At 36.4% G+C, this 17,944-nt stretch overlaps 1 protein-coding gene across 18 annotated transcripts; it reads right to left on the bottom strand.

Moving 5' to 3' along the window:
- Nucleotides 1–153: 153 nt before the first annotated feature.
- LOC146539032 (uncharacterized) lies at nucleotides 154–17,765 on the bottom strand. Of its 18 annotated transcripts, none has more exons than XM_085185837.1 (21): nucleotides 17,051–17,765; nucleotides 14,812–14,983; nucleotides 14,424–14,613; nucleotides 14,014–14,079; nucleotides 13,844–13,933; nucleotides 13,667–13,750; nucleotides 12,830–12,974; nucleotides 10,935–11,045; nucleotides 10,466–10,576; nucleotides 10,223–10,333; nucleotides 9,716–9,799; nucleotides 9,093–9,176; nucleotides 8,742–8,912; nucleotides 8,460–8,630; nucleotides 7,917–8,087; nucleotides 7,229–7,298; nucleotides 6,555–6,716; nucleotides 5,854–5,979; nucleotides 4,920–5,029; nucleotides 4,420–4,494; nucleotides 154–3,947 (listed from the first exon to the last, which is right to left on the bottom strand). In XM_085185837.1, the coding sequence occupies exons 2-20, from the start codon at nucleotides 14,844–14,846 to the stop codon at nucleotides 4,430–4,432; spliced, it is 2,157 nt and encodes a 718-aa protein (XP_085041963.1). In that variant the 5' UTR covers nucleotides 14,847–14,983; nucleotides 17,051–17,765; the 3' UTR covers nucleotides 154–3,947; nucleotides 4,420–4,429. The 18 variants fall into 18 exon arrangements, with proteins under 18 accessions (XP_085041963.1, XP_085041961.1, XP_085041962.1 ...); XM_085185835.1 differs by having other exon boundaries at nucleotides 14,415–14,613; XM_085185836.1 differs by lacking the exon at nucleotides 17,051–17,765 and adding an exon at nucleotides 16,606–17,042 and having other exon boundaries at nucleotides 14,415–14,613.
- Nucleotides 17,766–17,944: the final 179 nt, after the last annotated feature.

The following is a 17,944-nucleotide window of genomic DNA, read 5'->3' on the forward strand; positions in this document are numbered from 1 at the left end:
ACGTTTATAAAATTTGACTAGATGATTAAAAACCTATTTTGAAGTCAATTATGTATTTTAAAATGAAATTGCTACCCCAAGTTATTGTTATTTTGTGTTAATAAATAATTTAAGATATGACAAGGGAGAGGGATGTAAAAATCAAACAATATGTATAGCCACAAATATCATGGCACGTTTATTTTTCTCGACTACATGGCGACCTCTAAAAGAATCGTGACTTGTTATTTTGCATTCATATAGTTTCTTTTAATAGATCTCTTCAAAAAGAGTACTAATAATTTTACAATGTATATTTTCCATAAAATTAAATAAACTCTGTATTTATTTTGATCTCAATATAAATCACTATGAACTTAAAAAAAATAATTAAAAATCGCTTTGTTAGTTCGCTAATTATATCGATTGATGATACTATTATATAATAAAGAGTACATTTAAAAAATCACATTAAAGCATATACATAATGCTGACTACATAATGCCCTTACAGTCTCTTCACCGCTGAATAAGTGTATACTCTCAAAGAATTAACGATAAACAATATTAAGAATAAAAATATAATAAGAATTATATTTAAGGTGTTGATAACACCTAAATCAACTACAGTAATAGTGTGACATAGAGTCAGTCTTGGAGATCCATGTATAATAAAATTTATTAAAAAAAAACGCCTAAAAACGTATACATTAATAGGAAAAAATAACAATATAAAATATAGAAAGTGCCAACGTGTCAGTTGTCCGATAGGATAATCGCTTAGTGTTTATCACTAGTCGGTATTAAGTGTTATCAGCCGCTTAATATTAAACTAATAATAATAATAATAAATTTATCACAATACATTCAGACTAAAGAAACGACATGTCGTGCAAGAGGCTGTAAGGGTGATATAATATTCACGTGCAATGTAATACACCACAGTTAACAAATCTAACTTATTCAATAAAATATAAACTAGCCTAAAAATTTTAACAATAAAAGAAAAAACAGCTGTAGTTAAAAATATTGGTCAATAAAACTCTGTAGAGCTATGACTAAATGACCGCTTGTAAAAAAATCATGCCATGATTTTTGCACATCGACTTACAATAAAATCGGAATCAAATGTATTGTAAAATACTCCAAAACGTCGAGTTCGGCTTAGAGCCATTATTATTTAAAAACTACGAAGTGTATAAACTCAGTGACTTAGAAATAGCTCTCAGTATATAAAAAGAAAAAAGGTTAAAATCCTTAGGCTGTACTCTCGTAAGATTATGACGTAAGCAACGCAATATGTCGGCAAAGCGGAAGTACGCGTAAATCTAACCATACCATACAACTAAACGTTATGTAGCTACACGCGCTACGGCCGCTCCCGGGCCAGCTCGGGACGAGGATATGTACTTTTACTACCTTCACCTTCCTTCCTACTGCCACTGGTTGGTCCGAACCACAACCGCTCCGACGTCTCAAAAATAAATATTAATTTTAATTTTGCCAAAGAAATTCTTGTGAGTATTCATATTCCAAGTCGTGGACCATACGGCGATCAGTCTTTTCTACGGTTCAAAAAAATATAGGGGGTAGTACAAATCATAACACTGACGATTACGTAATTAAATATATAAATATATATGGTTTATAATGATTACTCTCTAAGTATACATAGTAACTAACATCGGTATGTAAATATGGCGGCGGACCCTCGTCTACTCGGAATCGATAACAACGCAAAATCGCTAATCCTATAAAAATATAGCCCGAGAGTCGTCGCCGGCATAAGTTATATATGTATATTTATATAGTATATGTACCTAGGTTGCTATGTTGGTGTCTCTATTCCCGTTCGCCGCGTCGCTACTGACTATTGGTAAATAACTTTCTCTCCGTTTTCTCTCCGTGGCGATTTACATCTGGTTATTGAACATTTACACTACGATTTAAACCAAAGTTCTAGTTTCTCTAAATAATACTGTTCTCAATGGCTTGGTAAGAAACTTAACAAACGTCTCGTTAAACACTGTAAAATATTTTTAGTTGTCACGTACGATTTTATATTTTTCTTTTACTGGGAAACTAAATGCATCCGTCTTTGTCACTCCATCTTATATTATCGTGTACATACATGTTTTTATTTTATATGTAAATGATAAATGAGATATTGGCCTATTTTTTCATGTCTCAAATACAGAACTATCAAAATATAAAAAAATATCGAGGACTATCAAACAACATCCATATGTATATATCATTATTTATATCTACGAGGAAATTTTGATTTCTTTACCCAAAAGTATACTTCTGCGCTAAATACTCTATGATTAATTCCATTTTTTTTTCATCAGTTCGATATACTCTATGATTGTAGAAGAAAAAAGATTCTACAAATCATGCGATCTTACCTTAATTTTGAATCGTATTACTCCATATCGTTCGAATAAATAAATCCTACCAATATTTACAATTTCGACCCTCAGCTCATGGACACACCACGCCGTGGAAATAAAATAGTGTATAAAAACAAATACAGAACAGAAAACGCAACGTACAATACAAGTAACGTAAAATAATCAATAAAAACAAACGGGCGCGTTAACACTACGACAAGAGTTGTACAATATTTTATTTCCAAACTACCCTGACCTGCAAACTTAACTAAACTTACACTACCGCATCATTTACATAGAAATGGCACCAATCTATCTTTGATATCAACAATGGCAAACCATAAGGAACCCCGCAGCGGACATGCTCGCCTCACGCCTGACCGTCTCAAGGTTTGGAAGACTACTGCGCTATACTAAATGTTATCACTATTATTCGAATACAAGCAATGGAACAACGACACTACGCGACGCGCACGTGTGCGATTACGAGCGATTCTAAAATCGATTTACATCTAATAAATATAATCGATTATAATACGATCATTTATCGCGTCACAATGTTACTCCCAAACTCTGCCGTAACTATATAAAAGGCGTTCGGAGTCGGAGCTACCGGCGGTCGCACACGTGCGCGTACCAATAAAACATTCTAAATGGAAACGATATCGCAATGAATGACGTGAAATGAGTTTAGTCGCGAATAAAGTGTCGACGAGAGAACTGAAAATGAAGCGTCATCGATGGTGTTTGTTTGTTTACGCCTAACGCTACCCGCTAGAAGGCACACAAAGTTTTAGTAAGAAGCTTGAACGACCCGCCGCCTCCGGTTCACTTATTGCCATACATGCCACCGGTCGACTAGTGGCGATCACATCTTGAACACCGAACATAATATCTATTATGAACGAAATACGATTAAAAAATATTGCCAATTTTTTGTTGCAACAGGCACTTCTCTGGATTTCTCCAATAAACATCATATTAAATTTATCTTGTGAAGACTCATTTATTGCCTCTGAGGACTGCGTCATGCATCCCACGGACCGGGGGAGGCTTCACGTCTCGGAAACACTTCTATAAAATTATTGAACTCCATTTACACCGACATCTAAGTTAAAGCATCGCAATAAGATATCGTTACATTCCACTACGACTAATGATCGATCGATCGTAAGACCGACAGACGGGACGATAGCGAGTGACAGATTAAAAAAAACAAACAATTTAGAATTTCGAGTCGCGACCGCTAACGATTCCGAAAGTTATCACTAAGCAAATTAGAATATGAGATCAAAAATTTAGGCCTACGATCTACGATGAGAGTTAAGTATCGATATATGTGCGCCACCACGCTAATGGGGGTGTGATGGTAGTAGATACGAATCACAGCTGTGGGTTAATCACAATGTATACGATAGGCGGTGCCGCTCAGCGCCGCGGCCGACAAACAAACGGGGGAACTAATTATATGTATATAGCGCTCGCTCGTAGCGCGTAGCTGCTCCGGTGGCTGCCTGATGCTGCTCTAATATTGCACTCGGACTGCTCGCTGATTGTGAGAGAGCTAGTAACATATCTGGAACAAGTTTATATAATCTTTATATATTTTTAGATTCACGTATTTTCACGTATGTTCCTATATAACATGGGACATTTCATCATTAAAGAGACTAACAATCGGACCGATTCGGATTCAAGCTGATACATTTAGGCTCCTATCAACCCTGTTTCTTTCCTTACTTATAACCAAGGGTCAAGGCACTCTAGTTTCTGCTTTTTCCATCCAATTTTTGCGGCACACCGTTTAACTGTAAATGCAGTGGTTGTGAGTTCCTTTTCTACTCGGGGAAAAGAGGTAATATTCATTGTCTCGTTCTGATAACAAGACAATGTACATTATAAGGAATAAAGCATGAAACAAAAAGACCACCCGCTGACGCTATACAGTCCACTCTAGGGTAACACTAGTTTTAACCAATGAAAAAAACATGAACCTACAAAAGTAATATACATATATATATATATATATATATATATATGATGCATACCAAGATCTGATCAATCAGCGAGACGCATCGACATCTGCGGCTGCGGTGTGGGCGTGTGCGGCGGCGGTGGAGATGCTGGAATATCATAATTTCTATTACCTTATATAATCACTGTAATTGTTTATTAATTGATTTAATTTATAATGGTATATATAAATATTATATATAGAGCGGACGAGTTTGTATGGTTGTCGTTCGAATTGACAAAAATCTTTTGTTTTTGGATAGTTTATTCATGGAGGAAGCCTATACGCTTCTCGTTTTCCACTATAACCCATTGTACTCATGTGTCACACAGAATTGTTTGAAAAGAAATAATTAAAAATATATATACCAAAAATGTTGTTGCATATATTAACAAAATGGAAAAATGTTGTCATCAAATATATAATTATGTTTATAAAATTGTAAATGCTTAATATTTCAAATTCCTTGGTGATAAATGACTATCCAAACACCTAATTAATTCGGATAATCGATGCTCGACTATCGCTACTCACAAATAGACGCGATGGACTGCGGCGACATGGCCGCCATCTTGCTTTGCGTGTCCTGCATCGACACCTGCGTGCCCTGCGACGTCATGTACCGGTTCACCATTGGTACGAAGCTGTTTTAATGAAAATACATTAATAAAAACTCCATTTTTTAAACTATAACTGTTCTATTCTAAATACAAAGTGTATTTAGAATAGAACAGTTTAGAGTTTAATTGCAATTAATGTTTATAGATAATATTTTTCGCCACCCAATAATTATGTGAGAGGAATATGACGCCGCACCACGTGGCTACGACGAAGTGTTGTGAGATTGCGGAAAAACTTTTAGATCAAATAATGATAATATGTATATAAGAAAATAGCTTCACGTTGTATCCCATATACAGCAGGGTAGGCAGAGGGAACCTAGTGTTACGATAATCCGTTACCCACTTTCCACCGAATTTTTCGAAGCATTGCGTGTTGTGGGGTTCCACTCAATGCTGGGCTTTTACCTTGGTGCCAGAGTGTGGAGATGAAAATATTGAGAATTAATAAATATTCTTTCGAGTGGGGATCGAACCCTCAGCCATCGCGTTACAATCACACCCCTGTGCCATGACGGCCTCTCTTCAATCTTTATTCAATTAGGGCGAAACAAGAGCTTTTGAATCCACAAGTTACATTACAATATTTATAGAATTAGTACTGCAGAAGCTTCCACCACTTAAGTTAAAAACAAAGACAGCAGAAAACTCTGCATTTATAAAAGCTTTTATTTCTTTTTATAATGTTAGAAACATTATTCCCAGTTATGGTCATAATCCTCATATAAGATATGGCAAGAATAGTGCAAATAGCACATAAAATTAGAGATAAAATCATATAAATAATAAACAAAACTTAGATTTTTTAAATCAATAGGCTTTTTTAAAATGTAAATATAAATAATTACCTCAGGTCACAAACGCCGGGGCTCTCAAATCCGCCATTATTTGTGTTGGTGGCAACACTGTTGATGGTGCCGATGCTGTTGGCCGACACGTTGCTGTGGTTCTCACGGTGCACGCGGTTATGATGTCTGTTGTAAAATTAAATAAATTAAGTCAAAAATCAGCTTCACGCTCTAACCTGCATATAGCAGGATAAGGCAAAGGGAACCTGGTGTTAAGACACTTTGTTCCCCACTTTCTGCCGAATTCTGAAAGCATTGCGTATTCAATGGCGGAACTCAAAGCCGCGCTTTTTTTGCCTTAATAACAGAACGAAGAAAGGAAATATGTATAAATAATCATTTATTTTCCCAAATGAGAAGAGGACCCACAACCGCCGCGATCCATCAGATAAGTACATACATACATAGCTTCACGCTTTATCCCTAGCGGGGTAGTCAGAAAGAACGGAGCGCCAAACGCTACAGTCTTTACATACCTCTTTTGCCTCGTCATCAACCTTTTCATACATGCCCTCCGGGGGGTTCCTTCCTTTTCTTCCTCCAGTATCTTTGATACTGTATTTTCAAAGGTCAACCGAGTTCTCCCCCTACCTCCCATACCACCTACTTTGCCGTTACAAATCTTAGGACGCAAAAGTGAGTGGAGGACGGAGCTACAAATAGCTATCAGATAAATAAATTTCATTAAAATCAATAGATACCGTATGAGGTAGCTATCGCGCACGAAGGTGCGGCCGCACACGCTGCACTCGTAGCAGGGCCCGCTCGAGTGCGTGCGGATGTGCAGCGCGAACTGCGACTTGGACGTGAACGTCATAGAACATCGCTCGCAGTTCAGCGGCTTGTCCGCCACGTGGGACCACCTGGACGGTAACAAACTTATATTGAACTGGGAACCCAAACGCACGCTTCAACTTACTGTTATATTCTAGTCGAATTATACATATCCTTTACATAAATCGTAGTCTGTAAACGATGAACTATATGCATTCAGCAGTCTTTCCGTGAAAGTGGGACTAACATTTATCCTTACAACTTTCACATTTAAAATTTTAGTTAATATAACCTACCTTGATATAATTATTTTAACACTAAATGTTAAGAAAAAATTACCAAAATACAATAGTGAAAACTGAATTTAAATCGGTTAAGCAGGTTCTGAGTTACTCTGCACAAGTACACAGACTAACAAACAAAAATTAAAAAAATAATTGTTTTGGGTTCTATTACATAAGTGCCGACAAAAATACATTTTATTATATACGTAGATTATAGCCAAATAATTTGTACAACATCTTTACATAAATTGTACCCTATGTGTTATTCTGATGTAAAAGATATATTTTCTCATTTATAATATTAGTAGGATACTGACCTGTGCGCTGTTACGTAGCTTTTGACTGCAAATCTTTTTTGGCAAATATCACATGCATATGGACGTTCCCCTGAAACGCGATAAACCATTAAAATATCTACATTTATAGTTTTATCAATAGTATGTAAAGCGTCTAATGCTAAAAAAAACTAAACTGAAAAGCAATAATAAAACAAAAATAAAAAAGCAGTGTTAAAAAGACGGCAAGATGCAATTAGACAGTAGGATGAAGTCTGAAATCAATGAATTGAAGCTAAGAAATCATAAAAAATGATAGATACCAAAAATTAATTGATGATGTAGCGTATGATAAAAAATGAAACAATAAAAATAGTTGTCGGTGCCACATCATTGGACCAGGAATATAATTAGTACCTGTTATCGCAATTTGCCGTCCTTCTATTTGTATTCTCCCAATCGCAGTGAAAATATTCACACACAACAAAACAAAAACAAGTATCTTGTCGTGAATAACTAATCCGGATTTCAAAACATTTGGACGATTCACATTATTACAGCATTTAGTGAACCATTTAATATAATAACTAATCAGAAATATATTTTTAGGCTGTAATAACTAATAGAAATTATCCAATGTGAATCGTCCCAACGAGTGTCAAAGCTAATAAAAATGTAACACGTGACGTCACAGGAGGCATTACTACAGATGTAAGGCCCCCCCTCATACCGGTGTGGATGCGCTTGTGAATGTTGAGCGTAGATTTCTGCGTGAAGCGCTTGTAACACACATCGCACTCGAAGGGGCGCTCGCCGGTGTGCGTGCGCATGTGAATCTCCAGGTACGGCTTGCAAGTGAACGCCGCCGGGCACTCCATGCACTGATACGGCCGCCCTTGCACTAACCACCACACACATTAGTCACCACCAGCGTTGCCAGACGTCCCGATTTTGGCGGGACGTCCTGATCTTTAGCCCAAAATTTAAATGTCTCGGACGGGCCTGACATGGTCCCATGAATCATCCTGAATTATTCCACGCACTTAGATAATTATTTTCTTTATAACTTTATTTTTTTAATAAGTTACTAACAATTCCAGAGATAAATGTCCCGCCTTTCCCGTAGGCAAAATCTGGCAACGCTGGTCACCACCCACAGTTACCGCTGAGAAACATCCCACCGAGTGGCACCGACAACTATCATGTCGCAAAATAGTAAACAATAATCATGACACAGAAAAAGGAAAAAAGGGGAGGGGCGCGAGCGCGGTACCTGTGTGCGTTCGTTTGTGTATGTTGAGTGTGGACTTTTGCGCGAATCTCTTGAGGCACACGTCGCACTGGTAGGGGCGTTCGCCGGTGTGCGTGCGGTTGTGTATCTCGAGGTACTGCTTGCAGGTGAAGGCGGCCGGGCATTGCAGGCACTGGAACGGCCGGCCCTGCACTGTAAACACACGGGTGAATCGACGCGGGCCCGAGCCCGAGCTGCGCGCGCCCTCCCGCGCACCTCCCCCTCACGCCCCACCCACCCCCTTACCCCCCTCCCCGAACGTACCCGAATGCGTCCGCTTGTGGATGTTCAGGCTGGACTTCTGCGTGAAGCGCTTGAGGCAGATGTCGCACTGATAGGGTCGCTCGCCGGTGTGCGTGCGCGTGTGTATCTCCAGGTATTGCTTGCAGGTGAAGGCGGCGGGGCAGGACAGGCACTGGAACGGTCTGCCCTGGACTGGTGCCCAACACATACATTATAGCGACGGCGGGCGAGCAAGGGCGCTAGCCGCCCTCGCGCTACGGGGCGGCGCGGACTGGCGGCGGAGAGGAGGCGGGAAGAGGCGGCGGGAGCCGAGGGGGAGCGGGCGGGAGGCGGCGGGAGGCGCGCCAGTCCGGCCGGTCCGGTGTCACCCACCTGTGTGCGTCCGTCTATGTATATTGAGGCTGGACTTCTGCGTGAAGCGTTTGAGACACGCGTCGCACTGATAGGGCCGCTCGCCTGTATGCGTGCGCACGAGAGTCCAGTAAGTCGCCCTGGCACTGCGCCCAGTGCACACACAAAAGCGAGTAACGCACGTCGCCGACGCGCGCCTACCCTCGCCCTGCCAATCCCCCGACCTCCCCCGACCGCCGCGCTCGACGGCGGCAATTTAGATACGCGCTTGGGCGCTTCGAGTGCGTCTTTGGAGCGATTGCATTACCGCTTTTGTGCAAGAATTAATAATCATGAAGATATGAATAAAGTAATGGTACATCTAATTTGAGATGGCTAATATGCGAGGGTGAAACGACCTGTTGCTCTAACAGAAAGGTAAATTCCGAGTGCAGAAGTACGTAAAAGCGCGCAAAGTTAACAGAAATCGAGATGTTAGTCGGAAGCAACGAGATGGAAGCTTTCGGGGCTAAAACAACGGGTTAGGCAACGGAAAAAACGGGAAAGAAGCATGACGCTAAATGAGATGGTACATGAGTGCGTGACGAGTCATAAGTCGCTTATCGTACTTATCGGATTGGCTAAGTGTAATGTGGGCTACTAACCCGTATGTATCTTTTCGTGTAAATTGAGCGCGCACTTCTGCGTGAAGGACTTGAGGCAGACGGTGCACTGGAAGGGCCGCTCGCCTGCGCCGCCACAGGGGACAGAAAACAAAACAAAACCACGATGGACAAATAATTCTAGCTAGCTCACTACACCGACTGTATCCGCCCATCCCACACCATCCACCATGAGGGGATTGCGAAGTTATTTGTCCATCGGACATTCTCACGCCTACATTACGTACACATGCTTTACTGTTACGTGTTTGTGAATAGTTTTTGAGCGCGTTCAACCTATTTTGATGAGCCGTTTTTCCATTTATTGTAAATTTATTAAATTAATAAAATATAAAACATCATAAAGCACACTAAACACACTTCCAAATCGCTGTTGTTCCAAAGATTGTATACGGGAGCCCTTAAACTATTCACAAAAAGGGTGTCAAAGCCACAACAGTTATTGTGACTCGGAGACCGTATGAACATAAAAGATATCAAGGGACCCACCGGTGTGTATACGTTTATGAGTGCCAAGGCTGGACTTCTGCGTGAACCGCTTGTCACAGATGTCGCACTGATAGGGGCGCACTTTGTTGATCAGCGATTGGATGTGCTCCTCTAGAAATATTAACAAAACACAGCTACAAAACTGCTTTCGGCGCAACCGGCGGTGACAGTGCCTAATGTACGTGAGCTCTAATTTATATATAATTCATTGACTACATAAGGAGTTTAGGGCAAAATGCCTACCGGTGTGTATTTTTCCATGTCGGCCCAGGCTGGACTTCTGAGTGAAGCGCATAAAACAGATGTGGCACTGGTACGGCCGCACTTTCTCTAACAGGGCTCGTCTGTGCTCCTCTATAACGTTATACGATTTTCGATATAGCATCACTGCACTCTCTCAAGCTTTTTTTTTATGTATTTTTTTGTTAACTTATATCACTGTACACTCAAACATACATCCAGGGGGAGGTCGGTAAGGCAGAGCTCATTTTATTATTGAGACGTTAATCTAATATCACATACCCCAAAATTAATTTATACTAAATGTAATTTGTAATTTACCTAATTTGATAAGATAGATTGTGTAAAATATTAATAAAACAAAGTCATAAGAAAAAAATATTTAGACAAAATCAAAACTATCGGCAATCTCATATACTATGGGAGCGTAACATTGAATGTAATGTTAAATAATATTAGGGCGGAGACCCACCCGTATGTATTTTCTTGTGTCTGTTGAGGCTGGAGCTCTGCGTGAAGCGCATCTGACAGAGCTCACACTTGTAGGGACGCTCCTTCACCATCAGAGCCCGCATGTGCTCATCTAAAAGCGAGGCGACAATCCGAGATACTATTCAAGCCACCTTACACCAAGTGTTGCCAGGTGACACAAAATAAACAAATTGTTTTGTATGTTTTGACTTTGGATTGTTTCATTTGTGTTTTGGCCTCAACATTCAAATAGCAAATTGTAACCAAGTATAATTCCGAAATATATTTTGAACCTGGCAACACTGTAAGGAATCCACAGTGGACTCTCATGAAAAAAAATAATCAGAAAGCCTAGAGCCCAGAGTGAATTCCGTACCTCCCCCTGTTTACCTCTCATCGACATCTTCCTCTCGCCCTGATTTTATTTCAGAAGTATGTATATATAACGTGACACAACTCAAAAACTATTCACATGTTTATGTTAAGCATATGTGTTGTCAATTTTGCCGTAACTGTGACTCGCACCAGTGTCGTAACTTAGTTATGAACGTTTGTATAATTTCATACATAGTGCATAAGAAAAAAATATAGGATGTGTATATAATAATTTATATATTTAAAGGTATATATATTGTCCAGAGGCCATGTTCTTTTACTATTATCAAATACATCTCTACAGCACGTAAATAGATACTTTGAATCCAGCATAACGTAATTAAATTATAATATAAAAATGTTTTTTTTTAAAGCATACATAACTGAAAATAAATTATAAATTTGTTTATAAAATGTCTAAATATTGGAGACAGCTTAAAACATGATTAGATCTATATATTATATATAATCATATAAAAAGTGGTAATAAAAAGAAATTAAATATCAGGGCGGCAAAAGAAGTAAAATAAAAAAAAAATACACATTGAAAGTCAACAAAATAAAAAAATTAACACATTTATTATAAAATGCACCGGTATCGAAACAGGAGGAGGTGGACTTGTTCGAAAATATAAAAAATTCTGTTAATAATTAAAAAAAACAATCCTCTCATGGTATTATTACATGGGAGCGTCGGTTTAGTTTTATCATATATTTTGTATATTATATATTTTTAAAAATGTATAATGTAACTTCCATAAAAACCTCCATCCTTACAAGAGTATACTAATTATTACTTTTATTAATATACCGAATTATTAATAACAAAATTTACTGGAAATTATTTAGGAAAATATTAAAAAATATATACTTTTTTTCGACACATAAAATACAATTAATTAACCCTATGGAAATTACATTAAAAGCTACATGAGATCAATGAGTCAAGAAAATGGTTCTTAAATAAATCAGACAGGCTAACTAAGTAGACATTGATCTCATGTGCTAATATGTTTACTTGACAGGTTAAAATAAACCTTATCACAAGGGTAGACGGTTCAAAGTTAAATAGACATTTACTATTGAAACTTGTTGGCTATGACTAAATAAATGTACTTAGGTTATGAGTTTACTTGTAAAATCTGCCTCATGTGAATACAGGTATAGATTATAAAACGAATGACATTGCTGGTCATAATTGTATTTAAAATAATATTATAGAAACAGCAATATTGTCATGTCTATGTCTCTTTTTGACAGATTTTACTTATCTTAGGTTAAGTTTAAATACTCTATTTCAAAATTGCTCTTTCTCTTATTACAAACGTGAGAGAAAAGAAAGTAGTTTATTCCCCGAATGGGAATCGAACCCACAACCATCACCCTCTCATTTCTTAGTCTAATACAATATACTCTTTTATTATCAATCAAGTCACATATTATATTAATACAACTGACCAGCATCATCACATAAAGAAAAATACACAAAAAAAAACACACACACACACAATACAAACTTACCAGTGTGTACACGTTTGTGCGTATTGAGACTTGACTTTTGCGTGAAGCGTTTGAGGCAGAGGTCGCATTGGAAGGGGCGCTCGCCGGTGTGCGTGCGCATGTGTACCTCTAGGTACGGCTTACGGCAGAACGCTGCGTCGCACACCTATTGTACAAGGACTCGTTTTTAGGGTTCCGTAACTCAAATGAATAAATATCCCTTTTAGGATCATATTTGTTGCCAGTGCGTCAGTAAAAACATTTTTTGTTTCACGCTGTGTCCAACCTACTACGTTTTATCTTTTTTCTAGATTGAGGAAATGAAATACTTCATTTTATAATTGAGGCCGTCGCCGTGTGCAGTGGTAAAAAGACAATTCCGCCGTTAAAACTTCCAGGCAATGTCTGGAAATTTTGCAGAAAGTGTTGAAAAGACTGATAAGAAATATGTTTTAGTTTCACGCTTTATCCCGCAAACAGCTGGGTAAGCAGAGAGAACCTAGTGATAAAACACTATGTACCCCATTTTCAGCCAAATACTAGAATTATTTATTTTAAAATTAAATGTAGTTGTTATTTTTATTTGAACACCAGGCATGAAGTCAATTTTGAGACATATATTTTGATTATTATTTAATATTCTTTAATAAGAGAGTTATTTAAAATTTTATCAACTTAGATTTATGCAATAAAATAGATCTATCGTTTTAGCCATGTATACACCCAATAAATAAAGTAAACTTAATGATAATAATTATGATAAAAAAATTATACATATATGCAAGTTGACTTATAAACTCACACAACACCATAAACATATGATATTCTGAATGTTATGTATGTATGTAATATACTAACCGTGCATTGGAAGGGTTTATTTCCGGAGTGCAATTTCATATGCACATAATAAGATGAGGCAGATGATAGGACTTTCCCACAGACCTGTAAATATTTGATTATAAATTAAACAGTTTATTAAAATTATTTATGTTTTTTTAGTGAACTTATACTTTTTTAAAAGTTTTAAGGACATACCTTACAGGCCTGTGGTTTGGATCTTGGTACTTGACCACCATTCGATAATTCCATTTTAGTTTGAACTGATCCCATGTCAACCCCCATACCCTGTCAGAAGTTATGTTGTATTAGTTGTGTTAAATTTTCTGATTTGTTATAAGAAAATATGGAATTGTAAGCTAATTTACCTGAGAACAGCCACGGCCATCCATATCCATTTCAACACCTTCATCCTCCATTCCTTTGAAACTTAACTAAAATTTAAAATAATAAAAATGTTAGATGACATATTAAGTAGGAATAATTATGTTAATCAAATACAAAAAATAAAATAAATAAAAACATACGTAAAACAAGAACTAAGTAATAAGTGGGTTCAATTGTCACTCAAGGAAATGAGTTTTATCTACATTTCCTTGCTCTATTTACAAGACAAAGCGCGGCATTAAATTCTACCACTTAACATGAAATCTCAAAAACTAGGGGGGGTGGGGGGATAATGAGGAACAGTGACTTAACTGTAAATTCCCTCTGCCTACCCTGCCATATGCGGAATGTAGAAACAAAAAAAAAGTAAAACAAGCCTAACATTATCAACCTCATCTTCATTCAACTCTTCATGTTGTTGGTGCTGATCCAGCAGCTCCTGGTGTTGTACTTGTTGTTGTACTATAAGACTATCTTTTGAATCTTCTGGATGGTGTTGGTTCATGTTAATTATACCATGGTTTGTATCTGAACGGATTATTGTAGGGGGGCCTGTGTTTACATGAGGATGCGGATAGAAGCTGAAAGAAATACTTAAATTTAAAGTTCCATTTTAAAATATTAGACATTTTTTAAGCTACTTTTGTATTATTGTATTAAAGTAACTGTAACTGTTATATTCAAAAAAAGCAACTGTTGAGGAAAAAACTTGAAAAAGTCAATTGAATAAAGAAAATTATAATTTTCTATGTACCCTTGAAGAGTATGTGTTTCCTTACCTCATAGGCTCTGCTTTGATCTGTTGTTCAAACATAGATATCGTGGCGAGTAGGTCGCCGGGGGGCGGCACGGGGACCCCCACGCCCCGTGCCACTCCCCCGACGCCCACGCCCCAATGTGCCGGGAAACTAATGGCGGACTGCCTCTTGCACCCCCATCATCAACAGCCACCTGTCCAACACATTTATTATTTAACATTTTTATTACAAAAATATATATATAATTTAAGTTGGTTGAGGTAATAGTGATGCAATATAACAGCATGTGACTGTAAATGTGATGGTTGTCAAAATAATTCCACTGATTTCAAATATGCTTTGGTGAGACTGCTTTAGTTTTTTTGAGACATGTGAAGCATTGAGTTTCCCCACTCAAGATATAATATTTCTAATTTGAGTGGGAAATGAAGACAAGTCTCTTGGCACTAGATTTACTCTGTCTATCCGACTACACAGTGAAATTGCAAAGCTGTTTAGATACTAAATAATATCTTGAATTAAAATTTATTATTAGTAAATATTTATAAAACTTTACAGTAGCCAATATGGTAAGTGTATCTGATCACCTGTGTCAAAAACAAACTGTGAAGTTGATCATCACCGTCCACAGATATAAAATAAAAGTTACTAACAAAAATTATTTAATCTGAGTGAATTGGTATCACAAGTAATTATTTTTCAACTATTCATATGTGCAACGTGTTTCTGATACATTCTAGGATAAAAAAATAATTGTACCATTTGGGAGGGTTTTTTAATTATGTCTACTAATGAGGGAAAATATGAGTAAAAAAAGATACAGCTTGAGGGTTCAATTCTCACTCTGTGTGTAAATTTTGTCTACTAATGAGAAAAAATATTATTGCAAAATTATAAGTACCATTTTAAGTAATATATTAATTTAGTCTTGCAGTCAATTGATATTATAAGTATCACTCAATTTAAAAATATAATTAATATTTGCATAATTAAATTGTAAATAATTACTAAATAAACAACAATGACAATACTAGTCTTGCGAAATGATGTAAAAATAAAATATAAATACTAAAGCTTCTTGAAATCATGAAGATAATTTCCATTTCTACATATGGGATTTTTTTTAACTATTGATAAATATTTTAAAACACTAGATCCAGTTTTCTAAATCAAATTTATTCTTTTAGTCTACCTCATTTCTATATGACAATGTAAATCAATACTAGTAATTACAATTTCAAAAAAGGAACAAAAACAATGCAAAATTATAACATAAATTATAATAACAAAAAAACTACACAACATAAACAAAAAAAACTTCTGATATTAAAGTTAAACATATTAAAGTAAGAAAAAATACTCTTAAACTTTTATTCAAACATTTCTTATTAGATTAACACAAAAAAATTACAAATAAAGTTTTAATTTATCATATTTTCTTTATTAACATACAAAATTAATAAATAATATGAATGATTACAATTATTTAAATCCAATACAAATCCAATCTGAAAGTTTAGATCTTAGATTAATGTCCACTTCACATTATCATTGTATTTGAACTTTAATAGAATTAAGTAGTGCACATAGGGCATTGACTGAATACTATAATATGATATAGGAACATTGAGGTTGTGTTTATATTCCTTATAAGTACCGATATGCGCGCTTATCTATACGCCATATGTAAGTATACATTTTAATACATTAAGTTTTGTTTATACATATGTGCAAAGTTAGTCATTTCAACACGGAATGTAAACAAAACATAAGAAAAAGTGTTAAATGTGTAAAAATTAAATGGCCGAAGCTTACCGACCGTCTCCACCCAGCTTCCCCCCCTGCCATCAATAAAATGGCCAATTCGTTATTGAATTTTGTCCCCAACTTTAAGCCGAGGCTGCGCGACGCCGGTTGTTATGAGAAGCGTAATTAATGATCACTACAATTGTAATGTAAACAAAAACTAGTCTACGAAGCTGTAAATTGCTATTAGTATGGAAAGTTATGTCATATCTCATGCCTAAATATGCAGAATGCATTTTTGCGATACGATCAATCGCCTACTTAAGAAATGTAAACACAAACAACGCTCGCAAATAAATACTTGCAGTTGCAATAAACACTTGTAATTTGTACTTTATGGAGGGAACGACGTAATAATATTGCAATAATCATTATTTCACATAAATGCAAAGTGATAAGTTTCATTACGCTTATTGTCTATCTTTATATATAGCAAAACCTTGTTTCTACTCACATAAGCAAAGAAACACCTAATAATAGTGGCGTGTACAGAAACACATAAATTAGAGCACTAATTACACAATTTCGTTAAGATTGGCCATTCGAATTATGTTTTTCTTAGGCACCGACATAAAATGGCTGCTACCTCATTGTTCTGCGCGTTCGTTCGTGCGCATAGAAGCCGTGAACGCTTGGGGACGACTTCTCCGCCAATTAAAATTGTGGCGCGAAATTTAAGGCACCGATAATAGCCATTACTTAAGATAATTTTAATGATTACACATTAATTAAAGAAATGGATGACAATATAAAAAGTTATGAACGATGTTACAAGCACTTGAATGAAAGCAAAAATATAAAATTGAAAGTTGGTATTCTGTTCCCCTTGTATGTTATTGTTTTTGTTATTGTATCTCGCCATCACTCTGTGTCGGTGTCCAATTCCCTCTAAATGTTGATTGAGTTGAATATAGGAATTTGTGAATATGTCACAAATTGGACAATGCCATCTACTATATCTTACAGGATCAGCACAAAATGATTTCTGTCTTTGGGCTTCATCCATTTGTTTGTTGATGTTATATTTATGATTCAATTCGACAGAAACTCCAGTTTGACTTAACCTCACTTGAAATCAGCTGGTTATTTCAATTACTTTTTTGTATGTTATTGCTCGAAATGATAAAATAAGCTTCAATAATCTATGTATATTAACCGTAGAATAAGCAAATAGAAAATAAAGATTTATAAGGAATTTTGGAGGTAGTATATATATACGAATATTTTTTTTAAATGTCTAAAAAAATTTGGTCTGCACGTGGCCACATCACGTAAAATTATCTTCAAACTTCAAATACCACAAGAAAATATACTTATTATTAGCTAGCCTAGTTATATCAAAATATAT

The sequence above is a fragment of the Heliconius melpomene genome, chromosome 5 (genome assembly GCF_056956725.1).
Source record: "Heliconius melpomene rosina isolate 202511_hmr_F chromosome 5, ASM5695672v1, whole genome shotgun sequence".
In the NCBI taxonomy this organism is placed as follows: Eukaryota; Metazoa; Arthropoda; class Insecta; order Lepidoptera; family Nymphalidae; genus Heliconius; species Heliconius melpomene.

Excerpts from the sequence above, each read along its gene's own strand:
- LOC146539032 (XM_085185835.1), bottom strand. The coding sequence starts at position 14,846 with ATGTTTGAACAACAGATCAAAGCAGAGCCTATGAG. Across the intron at positions 14,614-14,811 it reads ATCAAAGCAGAGCCTATGAG|CTTCTATCCGCATCCTCATG; the intron begins GTAAGGAAACAC and ends TATTTCTTTCAG. Across the intron at positions 5,980-6,554 it reads CGCGATAGCTACCTCATACG|ACATCATAACCGCGTGCACC; the intron begins GTATCTATTGAT and ends ATTTTACAACAG.